The sequence below is a fragment of the Hakea prostrata genome, chromosome 7 (genome assembly GCF_041222555.1).
Source record: "Hakea prostrata isolate BN-2017 chromosome 7, UWA_Hpros_2, whole genome shotgun sequence".
NCBI classification, from domain to species: Eukaryota; Viridiplantae; Streptophyta; class Magnoliopsida; order Proteales; family Proteaceae; genus Hakea; species Hakea prostrata.
The window spans coordinates 18,601,158-18,623,218 of NC_142606.1; the positions used below are offsets into that span (position 1 = coordinate 18,601,158).

General features: G+C 36.9%; 2 protein-coding genes across 3 annotated transcripts; one reads left to right on the plus strand and one right to left on the minus strand.

Moving 5' to 3' along the window:
* Positions 1-236: 236 nt before the first annotated feature.
* LOC149010284 (transcription factor bHLH62-like) lies at positions 237-3,423 on the plus strand. Its single transcript, XM_089163573.1, has 8 exons — positions 237-1,555; positions 1,661-1,888; positions 1,982-2,047; positions 2,126-2,194; positions 2,284-2,355; positions 2,459-2,680; positions 2,794-2,893; positions 2,982-3,423. The coding sequence occupies exons 1-8, from the start codon at positions 584-586 to the stop codon at positions 3,017-3,019; spliced, it is 1,767 nt and encodes a 588-aa protein (XP_089019699.1). The 5' UTR covers positions 237-583; the 3' UTR covers positions 3,020-3,423.
* Positions 3,424-7,102: 3,679 nt separating this feature from the next.
* On the minus strand, positions 7,103-15,532 carry LOC149010285 (kinesin-like protein KIN-12B). 2 transcript variants are annotated; one of them, XM_089163774.1, is made up of 17 exons: positions 15,030-15,532; positions 14,730-14,867; positions 14,568-14,651; positions 14,335-14,460; positions 14,196-14,255; positions 14,046-14,099; positions 13,857-13,949; positions 12,859-12,954; positions 12,508-12,653; positions 11,806-11,955; positions 11,184-11,313; positions 10,217-11,075; positions 9,864-10,066; positions 9,678-9,776; positions 9,436-9,588; positions 8,279-9,142; positions 7,103-7,921 (listed from the first exon to the last, which is right to left on the minus strand). In XM_089163774.1, exons 1-17 carry the CDS (start codon positions 15,354-15,356, stop codon positions 7,613-7,615), a joined length of 3,891 nt encoding a protein of 1,296 aa, XP_089019900.1. In that variant the 5' UTR covers positions 15,357-15,532; the 3' UTR covers positions 7,103-7,612. The 2 variants fall into 2 exon arrangements, with proteins under 2 accessions (XP_089019900.1, XP_089019898.1); XM_089163772.1 differs by having other exon boundaries at positions 9,864-11,075.
* Positions 15,533-22,061: the final 6,529 nt, after the last annotated feature.

Consider the following 22,061-nt stretch of genomic DNA (forward strand, 5'->3'; position numbering starts at 1 on the left):
TCATGGCTGACGGACAGATTTAATATCAATGGAGGGGACATTAGCTGGTTTGATGTCCAAGGCCAAGCATTACTCCACCGTCGATTACGGAAGCTAGAGAGAGAAAGAGATAGAGAAATAAATTTTAAAAAATTTTTAAAAAAAATAAAAAGTGAGAAAGAGACTAGTAATGGTAGTGTGAGTGGCATTAGAAAAAAGGTCAAACAAACAATTTCATTTTTGGGTTTATAAATTCAACCCACCCCTACCATTCTCCTTCCCTTTCTCCTCTTTCCTCACAACCCATGTCTCCTTTCCTCTTCTCTTTACCTTCTCAGCTCAGCATCTTTTGAGAGCAACACAGCATAATAGCACATACCACAGTTCTCTAGCTCCAACACTCAGGTTTCTGCTTTTCTTTTTCTGCTTGTGGTTGCTGCTATTACAGCTCTCTTGGGTATTTGCAGAAACTAAATTGAGAAGCACTTGGTTCTTGTTTATTTTAAGGTGAATCTTCATCTGGGTCATCAATTTTTTTGAGTGATTCAGGGCTTCTTTGGATCTCTCAGCTTTTCTTCTCTGCGTAATTCTAAAATATTTATCCATGGAAAATGAGAAGCTTTTTACGAATGCTGGTAGCCCACCTCCCTTGAATTACCCAGCCTCTTCGTCATCTCCACCAACCAATTGGCATTCTTCAAGCTCAGCCATGGAACATCCACTGGGGGACCATAATGGTTCCTCAGAGCAATTGCCCAATTGCTTCCTTAATCTTAATTGGGAGAATTCAATGGATCAGAATGTTGCCTTTGAATCTGCTCTGAGCTCAATTGTATCTTCTCCTGTCACATCGAATGCAACCGGTGCAGTTCCGACCGATAGCGTCGTCATCAGGGAACTAATTGGGAGACTTGGTAGCATCTGCAACTCTGGAGAGATCTCTCCTCAGTCTCAAACAATGGGTGGAAGTACAGCTTCTGCTTCTTACATTGGGGGAAACAACAGTGCCAACACTTCCTGCTATAATACCCCCTTGAATTCCCCACCAAAACTAAAGCTTTCCATGATGGATCTACCAATTCTGGGCAATTCCATGCCTGCCCATCCTAGTTTGACTCCTTTCGCTGCTGATCCTGGATTTGCAGAGAGGGCTGCGAGGTCCTCCTGCTTCGGAGGCAGGCATTTCAGTGGATTAGCAAGTCAATTTGGCCTTAAAGAAGCTGAATTCCCTTACAGATCAGTACCAAGGATGGGGAACGGAAAGCTATCGAGAGTCTCCAGCAGCCAATCTCTCAAGGCTGTTGGGTCTCAGATGGGTAGTCAGGAGAACAACGAAATTCCATTGCAAGACACAATTGAGACAGAGAGGAAATTCAGTAAAATATCGAGGTCTTCAATACCAGATAATGTGGAGGAACTCGCAAATTCTCGTGAGGAATCTTCAATTTCTGAGCAAATCCCAGTTGGGGATTCTGCCATGAAAGCTTCCAGTGCTGCCAATCCCAGAAAGAGAAAAGCTGCTCCAAAAGGAAGAGCAAAAGATACCCCTTTATCTTCTTCTGTAAAGGAATTAAAGGTATGTGAATTCTGGCCTGAATTTTCCAACCAACTACAAAATTCGAACTATTTTAGTTAATCCCTCGAAGAATGAGCTTAAGAGCCTTGGACTTCTCGCTTGCAGGAAGACGAGGAGCCATATGCAAAAAAGAGCAAAACAGCTGAAGCCACTGCAAAGGAGAAAGATGAAACAAAGGCAAAAGCTGAACCTAGTGAGGGTACCAATAGTGCAGGGGATGAAGCTCAGAAACAAACTAAAGAGAACCAGAAACTGCCGGAACCTCCGAAGGACTACATCCATGTTAGAGCAAGAAGAGGCCAAGCCACTGATAGCCACAGTCTTGCTGAAAGGGTAAGAATTGATGCAATTCGCTTAGAACATCGTGAAGCCTCCATAATTGTCAGCTACCTTATTAACTGGGTTCTTGTGATTCCTGCCTTCCAGGTCCGAAGAGAGAAGATCAGTGAACGGATGAAGTTCCTTCAGGATCTTGTACCGGGCTGCAATAAGGTATGTCTACTGGGAAGACGTTAAATTTGAAGTTCATATTAATTGTTCAGACTCTGAAATACGAATTCCCCATTTTAGGTGACTGGTAAAGCAGTTATGCTAGACGAGATTATAAACTATGTTCAGTCACTGCAGCGACAAGTTGAGGTAAGTTGAGATTCAAAAACATAAACCTACCTCCACTTGGGATAATTCAGATTTTGAGTTAATTGACTGAACTAGTAATGTTTTTGCAGTTCCTGTCTATGAAATTAGCAACTGTGAACCCAAGGCTTGATTTCAACATGGAAAGTCTACTCTCAAAGGAGGTAAATAGATGAAATATAATGGTGCCAAGCACTTATTTTTAATAAGAAATCAATTGGGAATTTCCTGAAGTTGGGTTCATTTATTTTTCTTCTGCGAATTCAGATTCTTCATCCTCGAGGGTCATTGCCACATCCAGTTTATCCATCAGATTCTTCAGCTTCGGGATTTCCTTATGGGCAGCAAACCCAGCAGGGACTACCCCTTCAAAGTGGAATTTCTAATGGAGTAGACACTCAGTGCTCGGTGAACCCACTAGATACCGCGTTTCGTCTAAATCTGGGTGTGCACTTACCTGCTGATGTATTTGGTGAAGCTGCTTCTCAGGTAATTCAATTTGTTCAAGTTCTCCAAGCATGCATTATTTAGTCCCAGAATTACCTGAATTACTGTTCATCATCCAAGTCATAGTCTCACCTCTACTTGTTCTAATATTCCAGCTTTCCTCATTCTGGGAGGATGACCTCCAAAGTGTAGTTCAAATGGGCTTTGGCCAGAACCAGAGCCAGGAAGCAGGATTCCAGCCACAGAATTTCCATGGTGAGATAAGTTGTCTAAATTTGTTTTCTTTCATTTGGATTTGAAGTTCTTAGTTTGTGACCTCTAATACCAAATCTGTCAATTGCAGGCTCATTACCAACTACCCACATGAAAGTTGAGCTCTGATCACCATTTACTAAATATGAATTTGGTTGAGGCCCCAGATAGAGAAGGCCTTTGTACATACAGAAAGATGCTGATTCAAACCGGCGCAGGAGCTCCTGAACCATCAACCATTAGCCTTGAGCAACAGATTTTTTGTTCTCCCCTTTTCTGGGTCCCCTTCTTTTTTGTTGATCTGATTCTTTGGAGAATTCTTAGTAGTATCCTTTGTAAAATTTTAGGACTAATTGTATCCTGTGGTGCAAAATATAATTACAACAAATATAAGCTGTAACATGGTAAGCAGAAGACAGAAGTGAAAGGAAAGGAAGAGTTCTGGCACCAACTCCTGATCCAACCTTTGTTTGAACTTTGAATATCAACCTTACCATTCAGTAATAATATTATTAATTGATTGAGATGCTTTATTATTATATTGTATGGTTGAATTATTGTCTTAATCAGATGAATAAAATTCAAGTACCGGGACCCACATTCAGACCTGTAGAACCGCGTAATCTGGGGGCAGTAACAGAGTTTTAGATATGCTAACCAGCTGTTGAGTGGGGGCCTCAGGTATCTTTAAAGTCTAATAATGGATCATTTTCAGATGCTGGGTAGTTTTGAGCTGGAAACTACCCATAAGATCTTGGCAACTCTTTAACTTTTCATAGACCAACCAACATTAGAAGTTAGAACCTCCAGAAAGTCTTGTTCTACTTTACTGTAGCACTAACAGCAGGGATGGGAGCTTTTTCAATCCTTTTGGTGAGGAAAGCATCCAAGAATCCCAGGTTGGCAATGGTGGTGCTGTTCTGATCAGGCCTATGAATCAGGAAACCTTTTAATCCCATCAACTACTTTAAAATATTGTGGAAAGGAAAATAGAGATCAGACTAGTGGAGTTAAGACTTTATGTACAGAGGGATTCCATTTAGATTAAGACTTCTATTTTCTAATTTCATTAAAAAAAAAATTGTCCCCAGACACCAACAAAAGAAACCTGCAGCCTTGCTTTTCTATTGGATGTTCTATTATTTTTCTGCAAAACACTGTCATTAAGACAATGATGCCTTGACAACACTGTATGTTCACAGTAGATAGAGAAGAAACATAACAAACAAAGGACCAATCACCAATCACCAATCACCAATCTCATCTATATATTGAAAAACAGAAAGGCAGACTGTCATATGATATGCACTAGATTTGGATAAGCATGTCTCTCTCATGTGTGATGTATAATATATATAAAAATATTCATTAATGGTTTAATCTGTTTAACCTCATAAGGTCTCTCATACCATCTACGAAGTTCATACTGATGCAAATACTGCAACTTCTTGTCCCTTTTAGCAGGAATGGGGCCATGGAAATTCTTGGAGTAACTCAGGAGAATGCAACAGAATCAGGCCCACTCCAAGGAATTGGTTGGAAGAGATTTTATTAGGTATTGGTTGTTCATGAGTTATAGTAACCACCAATTAAGGGGGTCCAATAACCAATCTGTTTCAGTTTCTATCAGATTGAACCAAATCATCCATCGGCTTGATGTAGAGCATCTTCCTTCTTTTATGTTTTATCTTTCAAGTTTCACCTCAACAAGAATTTGCTTTAACTTGGGTTGGCATAACCTTTGTAGGGTAGAGAATACTATGTTTGCTGTTGCAAAGTACCATCATTTGATTCACCAACCATGATCAAAACCATTTTTTCCCCCTAGTAATTTGTTTGGTAGAAGGAATGGCTATTTATTGTTCAAGTCACTGTCGGAGCAATTTCTTCTCTTTAAATTGGGTAGCTGCACAATGTTACTCTTCCTATCTCTATTATGGTCACACACTTCACTGTGAATTTTTTTCCCCCCTCTCCTTGTCTCTATTTTGATACCATCTGATGTCACTTTCAGATCAAATTTTCCTTTTCCTATTGTAATGACTTGAGGAATATCTATATTGTGAAGAATGTTTTTCCCCTTTATAGAATAAAGAAGAGAAGAGAAATACATTCCCCCAGAGCCCAGGCTCCAGTTAGGTGATTGATTGCTAAGGTATCTACCAAGTCACACTGCCCATAACACATTTTATTCCCTCTATCCTTTGTAGTTGATGCTTCAGCAGCCAGGAGAGATGGTCCACAAATGCATATCATTCATCCAAGTCACAGAAGACAAGATCACAAGCCCTTTGTTTTGTGGTCTCATTGATAGGATAGACTCCTCTTATTTTGAGCCCCTATGTTAGGAGAAGCCATAGCAAGTGTTGGTGGAATGTCTGTTCTTGCTTCCTCTCTACCTTAGGGACCATGGACTTGCTGCTCAGTTGCAATTAATGATGGCCCCTCCAATGCACTTGACACCCTGAGAGCAGGAGCATTGAACTAAATCTTGGTCTAATCGACCAAATCTCATATCTTGGTTTTGGGCCTGGCCGAAATGGAACCCATGATTGAAACCCAAATTTTGATCATGGGTGTCAGCCTAGGGAGGTCCGAGGTTAAAACCTGATTATGAAACCTCAAAACAAGACCCAAACCAGCTTAACATTTCTCTTTCTTTTTTTTCCGTTCTGGGTAGTAGCATTTTTTCTTCTCTCCCTTTCCACCACAAACTTGGTATAGAACAAGAAATTGGCTTGCAGTAGAAGCATATCCATCAAACTCAGTGAAAACAAAATCTATATCTTTCCCTGTTTAGAACCTTCTGATAGTTTTTGGACATTTCAGGCCGTCTGAAAACACAATTTGTCTCAATAGTGTTTCAAAGATATCCCAGAGATAACATAAAAAAGGCTCCCTTTTTCTATGGTTAGTTTCTAGTCACTCGCTGGAACTATAAGAGAAATAACAAAAAGGAACTCCAAAAATGATTTTCAGGATTTAAACATCTTTCATATTTCGGTGGTCCAGAATCTCCAGACAGATGAACACAGATTCTTATCTTCTCAGGATCAGATGTGTACAGTGTACACAAATGAAACCAGGATAGAAGATCTTTCCAGGGCCTACGGATATAGGCTCCGTTTATGGGCTTTTTGTTGCCTATCACATGCATGATCGCTAGCCGTTTTGTGGGTTCATTCTAACCACATGATCCACCTAGTTTTGAGATCTTAGCAACAAAAAAGATTTGTCTCCTACCTCTCTGAATCCACCCAGAAATGGGATTTAAGAACTGCGACAAATTTACGGCAGTTTCTAGCCCAGATTTACAATTACAGTGAGCACAAGGATTTCCTAGGAGCATTGAAACTTCATCGCCCAAGGAGCTTTGAGAGCTTCAATACTAATTACAACCTTCCTATCTTCCTTTTTATCTCTTTCAAGTAGGAGAAAGGTATGTTTTTGGTAATAGATCGAAAGGATAATAGAATCAAAATGTTGAGAGAACACACTAACCATCACTGGAAATTCATAAACCCCTAATATCATCAGAAGCGACACTCATGTTTTTTGTATTCCTATTTTGTATTCCTATTCACTTCGATCAAATATAATAGATGAAAATATTGACAGTGAATAAATCTGAAAAATGAAAATTTTCAAACAAAAAACTACTTCAGCTGAAAAATATTCAAGAAATCTTCTTTTCAAATCTGGGGATAAAAACACTCAACTGTAAGCCACATAGGGGTGCGAGGTTGGTCTTGGTCTGGCCCTGAGTTAGGCCATAGTGGTCTAGGATTACTCCTTTCTCTTTTTTAAAAATCAAATTTGCTAGCACAAGGCCAATCAAGGACATAAAGAACGACATGGCTACCTGAGCATTCAAAACTGAGATTGAGTTTTGAAAAAGCAGCATGTCACTATTTCAACCTGAAAGCCACATGACTAAAGGATGACATTGATGATACCCATGATAAGTTTCAAGGTTGCAAGTGTGAAGTTGGATTTTACCACAACCTCCAAAGAAAGAGGGAGTCTCTTCTTGGAAGAGAAGCAAAAGCAGATAGTGTTGCTGCCTAAACTAGATTCTAAGATTGACCTACCCTTCAAAATTATAGGACTTGTAGCCATTGTTTTAAATATCTCACAATTTGATACATTTCCATATTAGATGCAACCACTTCGGTACATGTTGAAATGTCTCTTTTTTGGAGGGTACATAAGATTGCATCAAAATGTATTGACCAGTACAATACAATTCTCAACATAAACATATGACTCTTAAAATCACCTGACCAATACAATACCGATACTTTAAACCTTGCTTGGAGTGAACCTAAATAAAATAAAATTTACAATCAATGCAGCAAGTTAAAAATACAGCTCAGACCTGTACAAGGGAGTCTAGGTCTCAACCCAGGATGTTCCCTAATTGTGAAGTAATGGATTATGGAGAATCCAAAAAATAAAGATTGCTGCCCTGTCTTTCATTACTACTCTATAAAAGTATATCGATACATGAAAATTTTTTCTCCAATGTTGCTCTTATATATTGTGACAATCATACACAAAGAACCATGAAGCCACTGCTAGTGTTGAGACCTCATCTTGCCCATGGAGGAAGGTTAAAAAGCCTCTCCAATTGCTGATCACCAGCACCACTAACGACCTCCCTCCCATTATAGCTGGCCATGTTAGAATCATCATAGACATGAAATTTTTCTGACATTTCTATTATATATTACATCGATCATACCCAGAGAACCACGAAGGGTCCACTAGTTTTGAGAGTTCACCATCTTCCCCATGGTTGGAAGGTTCTAAAGCCTCTCTCCACTGCTGACCACCAGCACCACTAAGGGACTCGCCTCCATCGTATCTGGCCATATTAGGATCATCATAGAGAGGTGTAAATGCTTCTCTGTTTAGCCGAGATTCTGAATTGAGCAGGTTACTGGTTATCTCTGTTTCATGTTTCTTCTTCAATTTGTTTATCTGTTTGTATGCCCTTTCAGCCTTCTGTTCTGCCTCAGCAGCTCGTTTCTGTCAGCATAGGAAGTGATAAAGCATAAGTATCGCTAGAACAGAACTACAGAATTTTCATTTTTGATAAGGTTCTAATACATTTATGACCAAGGACATTAGTTTCACGGTTCCTCCTATCCTGGCAACTGGAACAGAAAATGGGAATAATATGGAAGCTTTGCTGCAAAAGGAAGAACCATCAATAGGTTGACCAAATCAACATTAATTTCATCCTCCTTGGTGCCTGGAAACTTCATGTTAAATGAAAGTTTGAACAATACTAAGTTCCAACATCAGCACGCAATCATCTAAACCTACAAATGATAATTCTGCAGATAAGCACATGGAAAAACAATCTAATTCCAGTTTACTCACCTGGGCAATGGCAACAGCTTCTTCTGCTTCTTTAAGACGCACAATTAGCTCACCAGCAGCTTGTACTGCTTCTGCAGTATCTCTTAATTGAGCTTGAAGCCCTTTATTTTCATCCCTCAAATACTGCCTTTCTCTCTCTCTTTCCACTCTTAGTGTTGAAATTTCAGCAGCCAGGGTGTTGATGAACTTAGATTCAGCACCCTTTACTCCCGCTTTTGCAGCAGCTTTCTTGACATTTTCTGTTCCCTCCAGGATCTTTCGATGCCTTGCAAGCAATGCAATGTGTTTTTCCTCAAGCTCTGCATACTGTTCAAGAATGCGAGCATGTCCCTGCATTGCCATCTGCAAAGCATCTTTCAGCTCCTCACAGCATCTCTTTTCAGAATCAAGTTCCTGCTTCTGCTTCTCAGCAAGAGAACGGCTAGTTTCCAGTTCAAGTCTCAGTTCTTCACAAAGAGCAATCCACTTGCTTTCTGCCTCAGTCCAACGAAGCCTCTCCTCTTCAAATTTCTCATCAGCGCTTTCTTCAGTTGACACGGGAGTACAAGAAGAATGAGGCTTCTCCTGATTGGACCTCTCATCAGAATTTTCCTCATTTAACTCAGGGATCACACACAAAGGAGCCGAACTGGTCTCGCGGTAGGTCAATTGTAACGAAGGACTTCGTTTCGGAGCAGGCAGGGGAGATGAAGAGTCAATATAATACTGTAGCTGACTTCTCAAATGTTGAATCTCTTCCAGCAGCACATCCCTTTCCCCCATATCAAAGAAGTTTCTATAGCCATCCAGCTCATCTTGTACTCTCTTTAACTCAATTTTTGTCCTCAAAACCTCAGGATGGTTCTCATACTTCTCTTTAAGAAGCTGCAAATATAACCCAAGTTTATTATCATAGGCAACTTATCAAGAAAGGACAAGCAAATATAATTTTTTTTTTTTTTTTTTTTTTTTTTTTGGGGGGGGGGGGGGGGGGGGAGTTGATCTTCAGAAGGATGACAATTCCAACATTTCACATACAATCTTTTTATGATTTCCTGAGATATTACTGCCATGAGTGAAACAAAACAAGCATGTTTTAAAAACTAAGCACATTTACAGAGCCATGCTAACACAAATCTCAACAATAGCTGTAAGTCAAAGTAAAATTCTAGACATACATTATGCTCATGCATAAGTGATACTAATTCTTGCTCCATGAATTCCTCAGTAGGTAAAATGCCATCCATGAGGCTCTCAAGACGAATAATTTTATCCTCCCGTGTCTGCTCTATTATGGCATTGCACTCCCTCTCATGTTTATATTGCTGGATCTGTATATTAGGGCAAAAGATAAAGAGTCACGTACTGTGAATAGGACAAAAAAAATCCATTGAGAAGCTAAATTCTTCAATAAACTCACAAGACGATTCAGTTGCATAATTTCAGTAGTTTGCTTGGCACAGAACTCTTCGACTGCCATTTCTCTCCTGATGGCTCCAGCCAAAACTTTTTCCACTGCCTGCATGAGTGTTAAAGAAATTTTTGTCCAGTCAAATATCAATGATGATACACCTATAAAGGAAATTGCTGACAGTCCCAGGCATACCTTTGGAACTTGCTTCCTAGATTTCTCGGTGGAGTCTGATCCATCAATAGGAACTAACTGTAGGCCTGAACAATCATTGACCTCTTTGGACTCCACTTGAGAAGTTTTGCTCTTACAGTTACTGCACAAAAACTCAGAAGATTTGACTTCTAGTGTCTCTGGATCATGAATAAGAGTTTGCACTCCCACGTCAACCTTGTCAACTGGCAAAAATGGATTCATTTCAAGAGGTTTACATGAAAATCTGAATGAAGACCTCCTTAAAGCTGAACTCTGGAGGTGGCCATCAATAGATTGAAGACCACGATGAAGACTAGCAGCAAGCTGTTCAGTTGGTGAAATAGAATTCTTACTTGTTTTATTGGACGAAGCAAAAAGTAACTGTTGAACCTCCGGACTATTATTTTCTGTCATATCCTTCTGAGATGCTGTTAACATTGATATCGTCTTAAGACTTTTCCTGCTGCTATTACCAACTGTAGGTGAAACACTTAATGTTGGGGACGGTAGAACTGGAGAAGTTTCAGTAGGTGCTACGCTTAGGTTAGAAGGAACAGAAAATTTTGGAGAGCTTGTCGGACAAGTATAAGATGGATCTGAAATTGATATGTCTGTTGATACTCCATCAACAATATCTGCTGAGGGTTTCTCCCCATCAACAACTTGCCTGGGTCTTTCTTGAATGGCTTGCCCAGTTAAACCCTCAATGTCGACATTCTCTGCAAGGTTTTGATGGATAAGTCCATCAAGTTTTTGACAGTCAAAGGCATCGACCACAGAATCTCCACAACCATCAAGACTTCCATACTTATTAAGTTTTTCAGATACGATTTCTGCTAATTGACAATCTTCCATGTGAACATCAATTTCCTCAGAACCTTGATCACTTTCACATCCAATTCCCAAGGGATCATTCTTCTTTTGCTCCCCAATTATGCAGGATGACTGACAGGTTTTTTGTGTATTCCTAACATTAATATTATTATCTTCACAACCTGCTGATTGTAGACCAACTTGGATGCAGAGCCTCTCGACAGCTTCCTCATCAATTTCCATCTCCTCATCACTGTCATCTTCAACATGAGGTAATGTCATCGGGCAGTTGAGGCTAAACTTTAATAGATTCAAGCTTCTACGGGCATTCCACCCTGTGGAATAACCTCCATTAGTATCCGCTGAATTACCATGTGCCTTCATTCGTAGAAGCTCATCCTGTTAAGCATGTCAATCAACTTCATGAGTTTTTCGGTTGCAATGAGAGAAGTTCAAAACCTTCAAAGAGCAACAAAAAGAAACAACTAACGAACCATAGTACAATACCTTCAGTTGCCGTATCACTTCTCGCAAGACATTCACATCATCCTGCATAACTTCATTAACAACTGCCTTGTTCTTAACGGCCTTAACACGCTGTGCAAATCTCAAAGTACTAAGTGTTTCACTCCTACAGCTGCAATGAATCATTAACCAACATGAACATCCTATTCTAGGAAGAAAGAAAAGTGGTAACAAGCAAGGTTTAAGGATCTTTACATATCCTCGGATTCCTCCCATACAAACCAATATGCATTTCATCTTTAAGGTACCAATATATAATACCCAGTATCTATTATAGGCCCAATACAAAGTTGGTTTTATTACATGCAAGAGACCTCACACTGGAAGAAAATCAATTGAATGCCCATGTGTCATTATATTTTGTTCACCTTTCTTTTTAGTATGATGTATTTTATTTATAGAGCATCATGCTTCTAAATTATATTTTGCATAACTTGAGTATTCCCACATGTTTCTTGACTACTCACATACATAGCATATTTTAAAATCACTCTTTCAATATGATGTGATACAGTACTTAAACCTTGGCAGCAAGAAAACATCAAAAATAATAATAATAAAATTAAAAATATTAATTTAAAAAATAAAAAAATAAAAAGATTACCTTTCTGCTGGGGAAATGGCACAAATCATTGCTAATTTTGCATTGCCACCTAAAGATTCCTGTAATAAAAATGTCAACTTAGAATCCCTGTAAGGGATATGCCTTTGCCTTCCAGATTGAGAAACTTCCGCAAGAATATTTATCAGATTCCTGTAGATTCCATAATAACAGTAATCAGCCCATAGCCAATGAATCATCATCACTGAAACATTTTCAGAAATTGGACAAAAACTAAAATAGTACCAAAGCTATCAACTTTTAAGGTTTCAACTAAATTGTTATATTAAGCACATCCTCGTCATATACTTCACTTTTGATTCATAGGATGATATGAATAGGCCTTTGATTTTGACCAACCAAGTTTTCAGATCCTCTTTCTGGATGACTCTGTCACATTGTACCAGAGATTGCCAGCACAAATTAGGTTTCAGCCCAATCTCCTACATGGAAAAAAGACCAACTTTTCTTCCCATATCAGGAAATAAGAAGACTTGGTAGTCCGAAGTTAGACTATTGGGCAATCACGGACAAGAGCAAATTCCTCATCAAATGGAAGGTCTTGAACTACCATTTCAGCATTCCAAATGGAAGGAAAGCCCCCTTTAGGGAACAGAGGTTTCTTCTCTGTATACGTTGAGGTGTTATCCAGAATTCTGTGGTAGCTTTCTGCACAAAGGTCGGGCAAAAGGTGCATGGTCATACCCAAGCTGTGAAAGGGATCGATTAATGTTTCCTGCTTCTTTCAAGCGTTCCCCTGCTGCCCCTGTCAGCTTCTGTCGTTCCGAGCCAGCAAGATCAACAAGATTTATTCTACTTGTCCTGAAGCTGCTTAGACCATCTGCCATACTCTATCAAAAAGAAGTTACATTAGATTTCAGGTAATACAGCTTAGAGAACTTGATATGTACCAGTAAGGGAAAGTTAATCCATCAAACAGTTGTTGATTAGTGATAGGGTAAGGCATCCTAATATAGCATTGCAGGTGTACATGGCTCAAAAGTTGCATATATTAACTGAAACATTAACCTAAAAACAATCACACTTTATATTCACCTTGCACCGTGATTCTACAACGCAAGTAAAAACGCTATGCGAACGAGAACTTTCTGCATTTATACTTGTTGCACCAATCCTTCTGTTTGATAATCCCTGCATGATCATTATAATTTGTGTAGGAGGAATAAAGATGTTAGTATCCCCAGCAACGATAAGTTCAAAATCATTCTGAATTTCAATTCTTAAACAAAGAAGAAAACATAAAGAAATACATAAGAACCTAGTATTGCGACTGACAGAAGATTATAACTGCTCATCACTATCCATAATTATGATGAAGGAGAATAACTATTGAATCTTGGGGATAATATAATATAATTTCCTGTACACCACATTTTAGAAAAGAGGGGACAGTCCCCTTGGTATAGATGCATGCATTTAGATCTCTCGAGAAAGAGTTATATATAAGTGCTACTTTTTTCCAGAGCTAGTACTTGACCAAGACTGATAAAACGGAAGGAATCATCTCAACACGTATTTCTTGTTGTATTTCTTCTCATCTCTTCAGAGTTTCATGTCAAAACATCAATCTCAAACTTCACTACTTAGGGAAAAAAATTATTATCATCTACTATAAACCTTCTACTAACAATATTGCTTAACTAATTATGCAGACGAATACATACTGGCTACAATTATAAAGGTCATTAATGCTTCATGAAGTAAATTCTGACATTCTGACCCCAACCCACTAGTGACATTTCATTTATAAACTGAAATCTACCAACACAATTCGAACAAAGAACTTCCATCCAGAACTCTGACAGGAAAATTTTTGAATATTCATCACAGAATGAACTTACCCTTATCATAGTCATAGAAAATTATGCTGTAAGATATACAAGAAGATAAGTTAATGGCTACTTTGCAAGATATGAATTAGATGGAGAAAACAATTCCCTTATCCAAGAAAAAGAAGACCTTGGTAAAGTTGCAGAACCACACAGAGAGCATAATGGTTTGAATATACTACTCAACCAGAACTGCTGGATTACCTTGATGAACAGCTGTTTAACATCCTTCATGGTACACACAAACTCCTCTGTCAAATTGTCTACATATACACCGGTTTTCACATCTTCTCTTATCTGTAATTCAAGTCAAACCAACAGATGAGAAAGAACAAATCAGCTAGGAAGTTTAGAGTCACAAGGAAGTGGAATCAGTTATCCCGTTCTGTTCACCTGGAGGTTCCCTTGAGTAGGATCCAACAAATCAGTGATTTGCTCATTGTAAATCTGCCACAAAAAAATAATAAAGAAGTAATGCAGAGAGAAATGCAGGTTTTATTGACTGTTGAAAGCATGAACTGAGAAGCAGCTACAATACACTACCTCAAGGAAAGAACACCGGCATTGATACTTGAGTTGCGTGTCTGCATGCTTAATTTGATCCTGGAAAGAAATTTTGAAATTTAAAATTGTAATATGGCATAATCTAACTTGGGAAGAAATGAATGAAACTGAATTTAACCTCATTTATTCGTGCAAAGAGCTTTTCAAAGACCCGAGGTGTCAAGCCCTGTTGGTTGCTCGACAGGTGTTCTTCCAACAAGGCGTTGGCAGGTCCCCACATTGTGTATGTTTTCCCACTACCGGTCTAGACAATCAAAACATGTTAAGAGTATAAATGAAAAATACACGAAAACTAAAAAGGAAGTAGAGGAAGATGTAGAAATTTTGCTGAAAATCCATGAGGTGAAATACCTGCCCATATGCGAAGATGGAACTGTTAAACCCAGACAGACAGTTCTCGACCAGGGGTGCTCCTACAAGCTGGAAAATGTCTTCCTGGAAATCAACCGAAAGTAAAATTGGGGAAATTCTGAGAGAAATCTCATTAACCAAGCAAATAGACAAAGCTGTCACCTGTGTAGAGCCTGTGTCAGCGACAGAATCGAAGGTGAAGGTGTGCCCAAGGACAGATAAGGTATCACTGGAACCCTTCTTCACCACCAACTCTCCTTCCTCTTCCTCCTTGTTTGGAGGTCGCACCCTCACTATCACCTTGATTGTAGATAAAGAGTCATTTACTAAATTTCATTGCTTGAAGTTGTTCAAAGAATCGAAGTTGATTAAGTAACTAAGCCATCGGAACTACAAACCCAGATCTCACTAAACAGCAGATCAAATTAAAGAAGAAAAAAAACAGAAAATACAAGGAAATACCTGCACTCCAGAATAAGAAGTTCCAGGAGCACCATTTTCTGGAATAGTTTCCATACAAAGCTTCCTCTTGAGAGGGTTTGAATTTGAAATTGGGGGCTTTGGTGGCAGAGGGCTTCTAGTCCTACCAGTGGACGCTGCTGATTTTGCCGCGGCCAGTGATGGTAACGGTGAAGAATCGGGCAATGCATTTGGATCTAGAGGCGGAACGTTTTCTTTCTGTCTTCGTGAAGATCTCTGCTTTAAAGGAGTAGGGTTTGGAGAAGATGTGGTTTCTGCGGAAGGATTCGTCCTCAATGTTCCGCGAGTTGGTTGCATGAAGTTCTTCATTCTGAAGAGACTTAAGGAGAAGGAGTGAGAGAACCGGAAGAAGTAGGAAACCCTAGAAATGGAAAGGAAGAGCGAAGATCTTAGTTTTGTTAGGACATGACAGAGAGAGAGAAGACGAGAAGAGAGTAGAGAGAGAAAGAGAGAGCAACAGAAGGAGAGGGAAGGGCGCTGGATTTGAAATGGAGTGTCGAGCGTCATTATTCACACGAGGCTCCACCTCTTTTTTTTTTATTCAAAGAATACAACAATTTTGAATTAGCATTTAGCACCACATTAGTAAGGATTTTTTTACCCAAAAAATTTATAGTAAGGACTGCGTTCAAATTTTTTTTGCCATTTTTTTTCCTAATATGATTTAGATAAATTAATAACATAAAAAAGAGATGAACTTTTTCAAGTGTTTTTCTTTAAAATCACAACTAACATGTCAAATTAATGTTTGTACATAGGAGTGCAAATTTGACCGTAACGGCCTTGACCGGCCGCCGCCTAAGCTTGCCGTGAGCCCAAATAAAGCTTGGGCTCAAGATTTTGGCTCGAATAATGGATTAGGTCAGAATATTCTATGACTTCATTTTTTCTCTTTCTAAAATATACATTGAACTCTCTTTTATTGAACATCACTTATCTGTTGCTTTCCATTTGTCTCGAATGAATAATATGTATACTTGCAAGTAGAATTCTCGAATCTCGCTGAATAAACAGAGAATTGTTGTCAACGTCCGCACCTAAATCTGTTGATCCAGCTCTGGAATTCCTGGCACCTTCTCAAATCAGGCTTAGCCCCCCCTTTCTTTTCCTCAGGCTCAGTATAGGAGTTCCAGTCTCCAGCTAAACACCAAGGCTGCCCAATGTGAGCTAAGACTCTATTTTTTGTTGTGAAAGTTTTGGATTGCAAATGAATCTGATAAATGCTTATTGCTTGCTAATAGCATGATATCTTGTGCAAGATTACACTAGGATGTCGTCTGTTAATCAATTTCCATCACAGTTTTGTTGAGATTCAACTAATTCACAATGGTAAGAGCTTTATGAACTGCTAAGCATTCCACTATGTGGGAATTCTGTTTTCACCCTTGGTTCAGCAAAACAGAATATCATTCTTCCTTGATCATGTTGTAAAACAACAAACTCTGGTACCTTTTTGCAAAGTATGAGTCGACATTGATTTTTGTCCAGCCCATGAGAAAAAACTTCTATTTGATATGTGCAAAAAGGTAAATAACAGAACAATAAAAATAAAATGGAAACCTTTTATGAAGTACGATTCATGTGAATCTCTGTATCACCTAGTTGGCATAAATAGTGTTATCCAAGAATTATGATTCAACCGTAGTGGGGATTCGTCAAATGCCAACCTGATGCTGCACCAGGTTTCATACAATCACAAAAACTTTCTCTATGATTATTTTAGGGCCTGTTTGGTTACATGAGTCTGGAGATTTCAAATGTCTAAAGATTTGAAATCTATAGATTTGAAATCTATAGAGTTATAATTTATAAAATTAGGTGTTTGGTTGTGGAATGAAATCTGTGGATTCATCCTAAAAAATTATTTGATCGATGTAATTTTTGTAAATGTGTAAATGTAAAGCTTTTTTGAAATCTCTGGATTTCACCCCTTACCCATAAATCTACAGATTCACGTTTTTTGTGTAAAAAGGTGAATCTCTAGATTTCATGAATCTAGAGATTTTTACAGCCAAACGGGTATAATTCTCAGATTCATGAATCCAGAGATTTCAAATCTCTGGATTCATGTAACCAAACAGGCCCTTAAGAAATGCATAATCATATTATTAGTACGCACAAGGGGAATATGATTCACTGGAATACAAATAGTACTTTACCTGATCCACTCAGGATCTCTCATAATTTTACAAGGCAACATCTTAATGGGTTTCTTGTATAATCTTTCAACTGATCAGTTTTCAATAATTTTCAATAAAATTTACACTTCTATTCCCAATTCTGGAATTGCCTAATTTTGGTTACAGTCGTGCCTTTCTTTAATTAAGGTTTCTATTTTACTTTTATTGTTTTGTCATACAACATAAGATTTTTTTTTTCCAAAGAAAACAACATATTAAGCTTGGTGTTTGGGGTTGCAGCAATGGATGGTTTGAAACGGTGATGGCAACGGTTTCCAGTGTGATGGTTTTTTAATTAATTTTGACGTTTTAATTAATAGGGACTATATATATATATATATATATATATATATATATATATATATATATATATATATATATATATATATATATATATATATATATATATATATTTCAATTATTATTATTATTTGTTAAATATTTTATTGTGACCTACTAAACTTATTTTTCATTTCATAATTTATTATGGACAAAATCTATTTTTAATTTTGGATGAAGAATGAATTCTTTTAGGGCCTGTTTGGTTACATGAATCCAGAGATTTGAAATCTCTGGATTCATGAATCTGAGAATTATACCCGTTTGGTTGTAAAAATCTCTAGATTCATGAATTCTATAGATTCACATTTTTACACTAAAAACGTGAATCTGTAGATTTATGGGTAAGGGGTGAAATCCAGAGATTTCAAAAAAGCTATACATTTGCACATTCACAAAAATCATGTCGATTAAATAGTTTTTTAAGATGAATTCACAGATTTCATTCCACAACCAAACACTTAATTTTATAAATTATGACTCCATAGATTTGAAGTCTATAGATTTGAAATCTCTAGATATTTGAAATCTTCAGACTCATGTAACCAAACAGGCCCTTATTTATCGGATAAAATAGAGAATGAGAATTGATAAAAAAAGAAAAAAACCTTAAGGTTGACACCGTTTGGATTTCATGTATTTTCATTAAAAAAAATTTATTTCAAATATAATGCTTGATGGGGACACATGAAACTTATGTCTTTCTCCACCAAAATTAACTAATTCTCATGCAAAGTGCACTTTGGAGTCTAAAAATTTTGAATGCATTTCTCCGGAGAAGGAAAAAAAATCATGAATACATGAAAACACATTAGGAGAGGAAATTCTCAGATATAAAAAGCATTTCATCGCTTAAAAATATTCATGATAATAAGAACTTTTGGAAAATAGTCGATTTTGTTTTACTTTCTTATTCTATATGCTAAAGATAAGTTAGACTATAATCTTTAAGTTGCCAATGCTGCTTGGTTTCATTATAAGGTGTTCCATTAAAATGTTTGAGTTATTGGAGCAAACTACATCATTTTCATACATCAAGTTTTCAACTATTTCTAACCATAAATCTATTGCCATATGAAGATTTATTTCGAGGTATTTGACTACTAGGAGTAATGTTATTTTTTAATCACTCAAATTCCATTATAGAATAAATATTTGCCAATTCCATTATTTTATTATGCTCCTCTCCCTCTATGTTTTATTCAAATGCTACCGTGCTTAACAATGCTGGAAGACATTTCTCTTTGGGATTGAGGTTTCTGATTTTACAGAGATTCTATTAAGGCTTGTTTGGTTACATAAATTTAGAGATTTCAAATCTCTGAATTCATGAATCTAAGATTTAAACCTGTTTGGTTGTGAAAGTCTCTGGTTTCATGAAATCTAGAAATTCATATTTTTACACTAAGAATGTGAATCGGTAGATTTATGGGTATAAGGTCAAATCCAGAGATTTCATTGCTACTATAAAAACGCTAAACATTTGTGCCTTGACAAAAATCACGCCGATGCATGAACTGCAGCCACTCTTTAAGGGCCGGTTTGGTTATATGAGTATGGAGATTTCAAATATCTAGAGATTTCAAATAAAAAAGGATTTTCAGCAAGTGGAAGATGTAGGGTGCACACTATGTAGAGTGTAAATCTTTGGTTTTGATTGTTTATCGAGGGTTTGATGGTTGACTCCACCCCTTCCACCTTCCATTGTAAATGCTTCTAGCTGAGCCTCTAGGGATGTTACCCTAGAGGAGCCTAATATAATTTTCTTCCTGACCCAAAATAAATTAAAAAATAACTCCATACGGAATAAGATTATTCGCAAAAGTTGGTTACATGCCACAGTACATCGATCTTGAAACCTTTCGTTTATATAGGAGTACACCTTAATACTCACACACTCTCATGGCTTTTAGAATTGAATTGGATGATGAAACACAATTCTTAATTGTTTCTCATTATATTCTTAATTGTTTCTCATTATAAATTTCAAGTTTCATATGTCCAGGTATGCACTCTCCACTGCATGTACGAAAGAGGTTTCAACATTAAAAGAAAACTTGGTTAATTAACACAACCAAATCCAATGGATTTAATTTGTAATATCTAAGAATATGATAAAAAGATGAAAAGTGCAATACAAGTAAAGCAACATTACTAGCACTAGCTGGGCTATAGAAGGTGAGAAGATGGCACAAACAACTATTAGATTGAAGGGTAAAAGTTGAGCATAAGTGGAATACACTTTCAATGTCAGCTATCATTACAAATGATCAACAGACGAAAACATGGAAACTGAGGGGTTGTTTGACAATGATTCTTGGTGTTTATTGCCCAAATGGGCGTTTTGGACAATAGATGCCAATTTGAGTAAGAATTCTTGTTATCTTGTTTAATTCTTATGGACAGTACACTTTAGCGGCTAGATAATTGTAAATAAATAGGACTAGTAAATACATGAAGAAACATTGTAAGAAGTAATCTTTGCATAAAAAAGCATTTCTATCTCCTTGTAAATTCATGATAATAAAAACCTTTGAAAGATATTTCTTGTTTTGCTTTCTTATTTTTATATGCTATAGTTGTCAATGCTTCTTGATTTCAATGAGTTGCTCCACTGAAATGTTTGAGTTACTGGAGAAAACTAAAATCTTCATGTGTTCTACTATATCACTAACCATAAAGCTATTGACAAGTGATGATTTATTTTCAACTATTTGACTAGGAATTCATTCGACTCTATTACAGAATATTCTCTTACTAGCAAGTTATAAAGAATACGGATCAGCTCCCCCGATGGGTTCTCGACCACACAAAACAGTGGGGCCCATGGTGAAAAACACTTTTTAGAAAAAATTAAAAATAAAATTAAAATTTCATCCGTGGCCCTACTGATTTGTGTGGTCAGGAACCTGACGGGGAGCACTCTGTGCTACCCGATGGGGTGAGGATCCGGATTCAGTTATAAATTGGTTTAGGTTCTTTTCTATTTTTCACCTAATAAATTGGAGTCATTTGAAGTTATAGAGGAGGATTCAACTATTTTTCTTTCAATCTTTGACAATGAAATAATTACCCCGAAATATTTCAAATAAGAGGATCTAATTGTAATTTATCAGTTTGGACAAGTTTAGTGGTTGAAACCTGTAATTTTTTAACAAAATAGAAAATATTTTCATTCACAAACTAGGGACTGGTGAAAGATGAATAAGGGCTCTAAATGCAAGATTATGTAGAGTTTTGGTTGAACTGTAAACACTATTAAGATGACATTCTAGATATCTATTTGATTATGAAAAATATATATTAATGTGTTATTGTAAAGTTATTTTTATTTATTAATTTTAAAAAATTATAGAATATAATCTCCTCATTCTCTCATTACAAATGTTTTATTTAAAGTCTTGACTTCATATTATGATGCATTGGTTTTTGTCAACTAAGCCAACTGCTTGAGGTTGTTTATGAATCTCATTCATTCTAAGAGCACCGTGAAGGCAAAATATCATAAACATGTGAGGACACACCACGAGAATGAATCTTAGTGACATATAAAACACATTTTATACACAAAAAATCCATGATAAGAATTAAGAGTAGTCGTTCTTTTAAGTTTCTGTGCTAAAGAAGAGAAGACAATAATCTGTACCTGCTTTAATGTTGTTAATCGGTATGTGTTCAACTAGGATATTGGAGAAAATTAAAGCACAACTAATCCCACCTTAAATCTATAATTGTAACTCTTCCGAGCTTCTAATTTGGATGAATTAGACTTTTTTTTTTCGGTCAAGAATTAGACTAAATTGATATATGGAGATCCATATGCCTCTCATTGACAAATGGCAAGTTGGACAACACAATTTGCAATGGAAAATAAAGCCTTTATATCAAAACACACCAAGCAACAGGAATTGGTGTTGCACGAGATATTCTGTTTTGTTGAACCTAGTGGAAATCAGAATTCTCTTATAGTTGAATACTTGGCAGTTTGCAAAACTCACTACAAAAAAATGGTATTAATGATGGTTTTTTCCGCCATCAATTGTGCTAGAAACCAACCGCCACCATTTAAATGGTGGCAGTTTTCAGACCACCAGTAAATGTGTCGTTATTTAATAGTGACAGTTTTCGGTACCGCTCGTGTAACTCATATTTTGTAACATTTTTATAAAACCAATTAGGTGAGGTTTTTAGTACCACGCATGTAACTCATTTCGTGGCGGTTTTATAAAACCAATTAGGTGCAGTTTTTTTTTATTTTTTTATTTTTTTTAACACATAATATCTTACAGAAAGACATGATTAGGTTTTTTTTTTTTAAATCCTATTTATTTACTTTAATATTATTTCTTTATTTCTAGAATACAGATACAAAAAATCTAAGAAGACTAAAATATTCTAAAAACACAATTTAAAAAAAAAATTACAAAATGTACTTTAGTTGATAATACATTGTTAAACTGAACACCAATAACAAATACATGGATGCACAAGAAAG

Bases quoted from the DNA above. Each gene is read 5' to 3' on its own strand.
- LOC149010284 (XM_089163573.1), top strand. From the start codon at position 584: ATGGAAAATGAGAAGCTTTTTACGAATGCTGGTAGCCCACCTCCCTTG. The intron at 2,048-2,125 runs GTATGTCTACTG...TCCCCATTTTAG, and splicing joins TTGTACCGGGCTGCAATAAG to GTGACTGGTAAAGCAGTTAT. The intron at 2,195-2,283 runs GTAAGTTGAGAT...ATGTTTTTGCAG, and splicing joins CACTGCAGCGACAAGTTGAG to TTCCTGTCTATGAAATTAGC.
- LOC149010285 (XM_089163772.1), bottom strand. From the start codon at position 15,356: ATGAAGAACTTCATGCAACCAACTCGCGGAACATTGAGGACGAATCCT. The intron at 14,256-14,334 runs GTTAAATTCAGT...ATTTCTTTCCAG, and splicing joins TCTTTGCACGAATAAATGAG to GATCAAATTAAGCATGCAGA. The intron at 9,589-9,677 runs GTGAGTTTATTG...CCTAATATACAG, and splicing joins TTATGCAACTGAATCGTCTT to ATCCAGCAATATAAACATGA.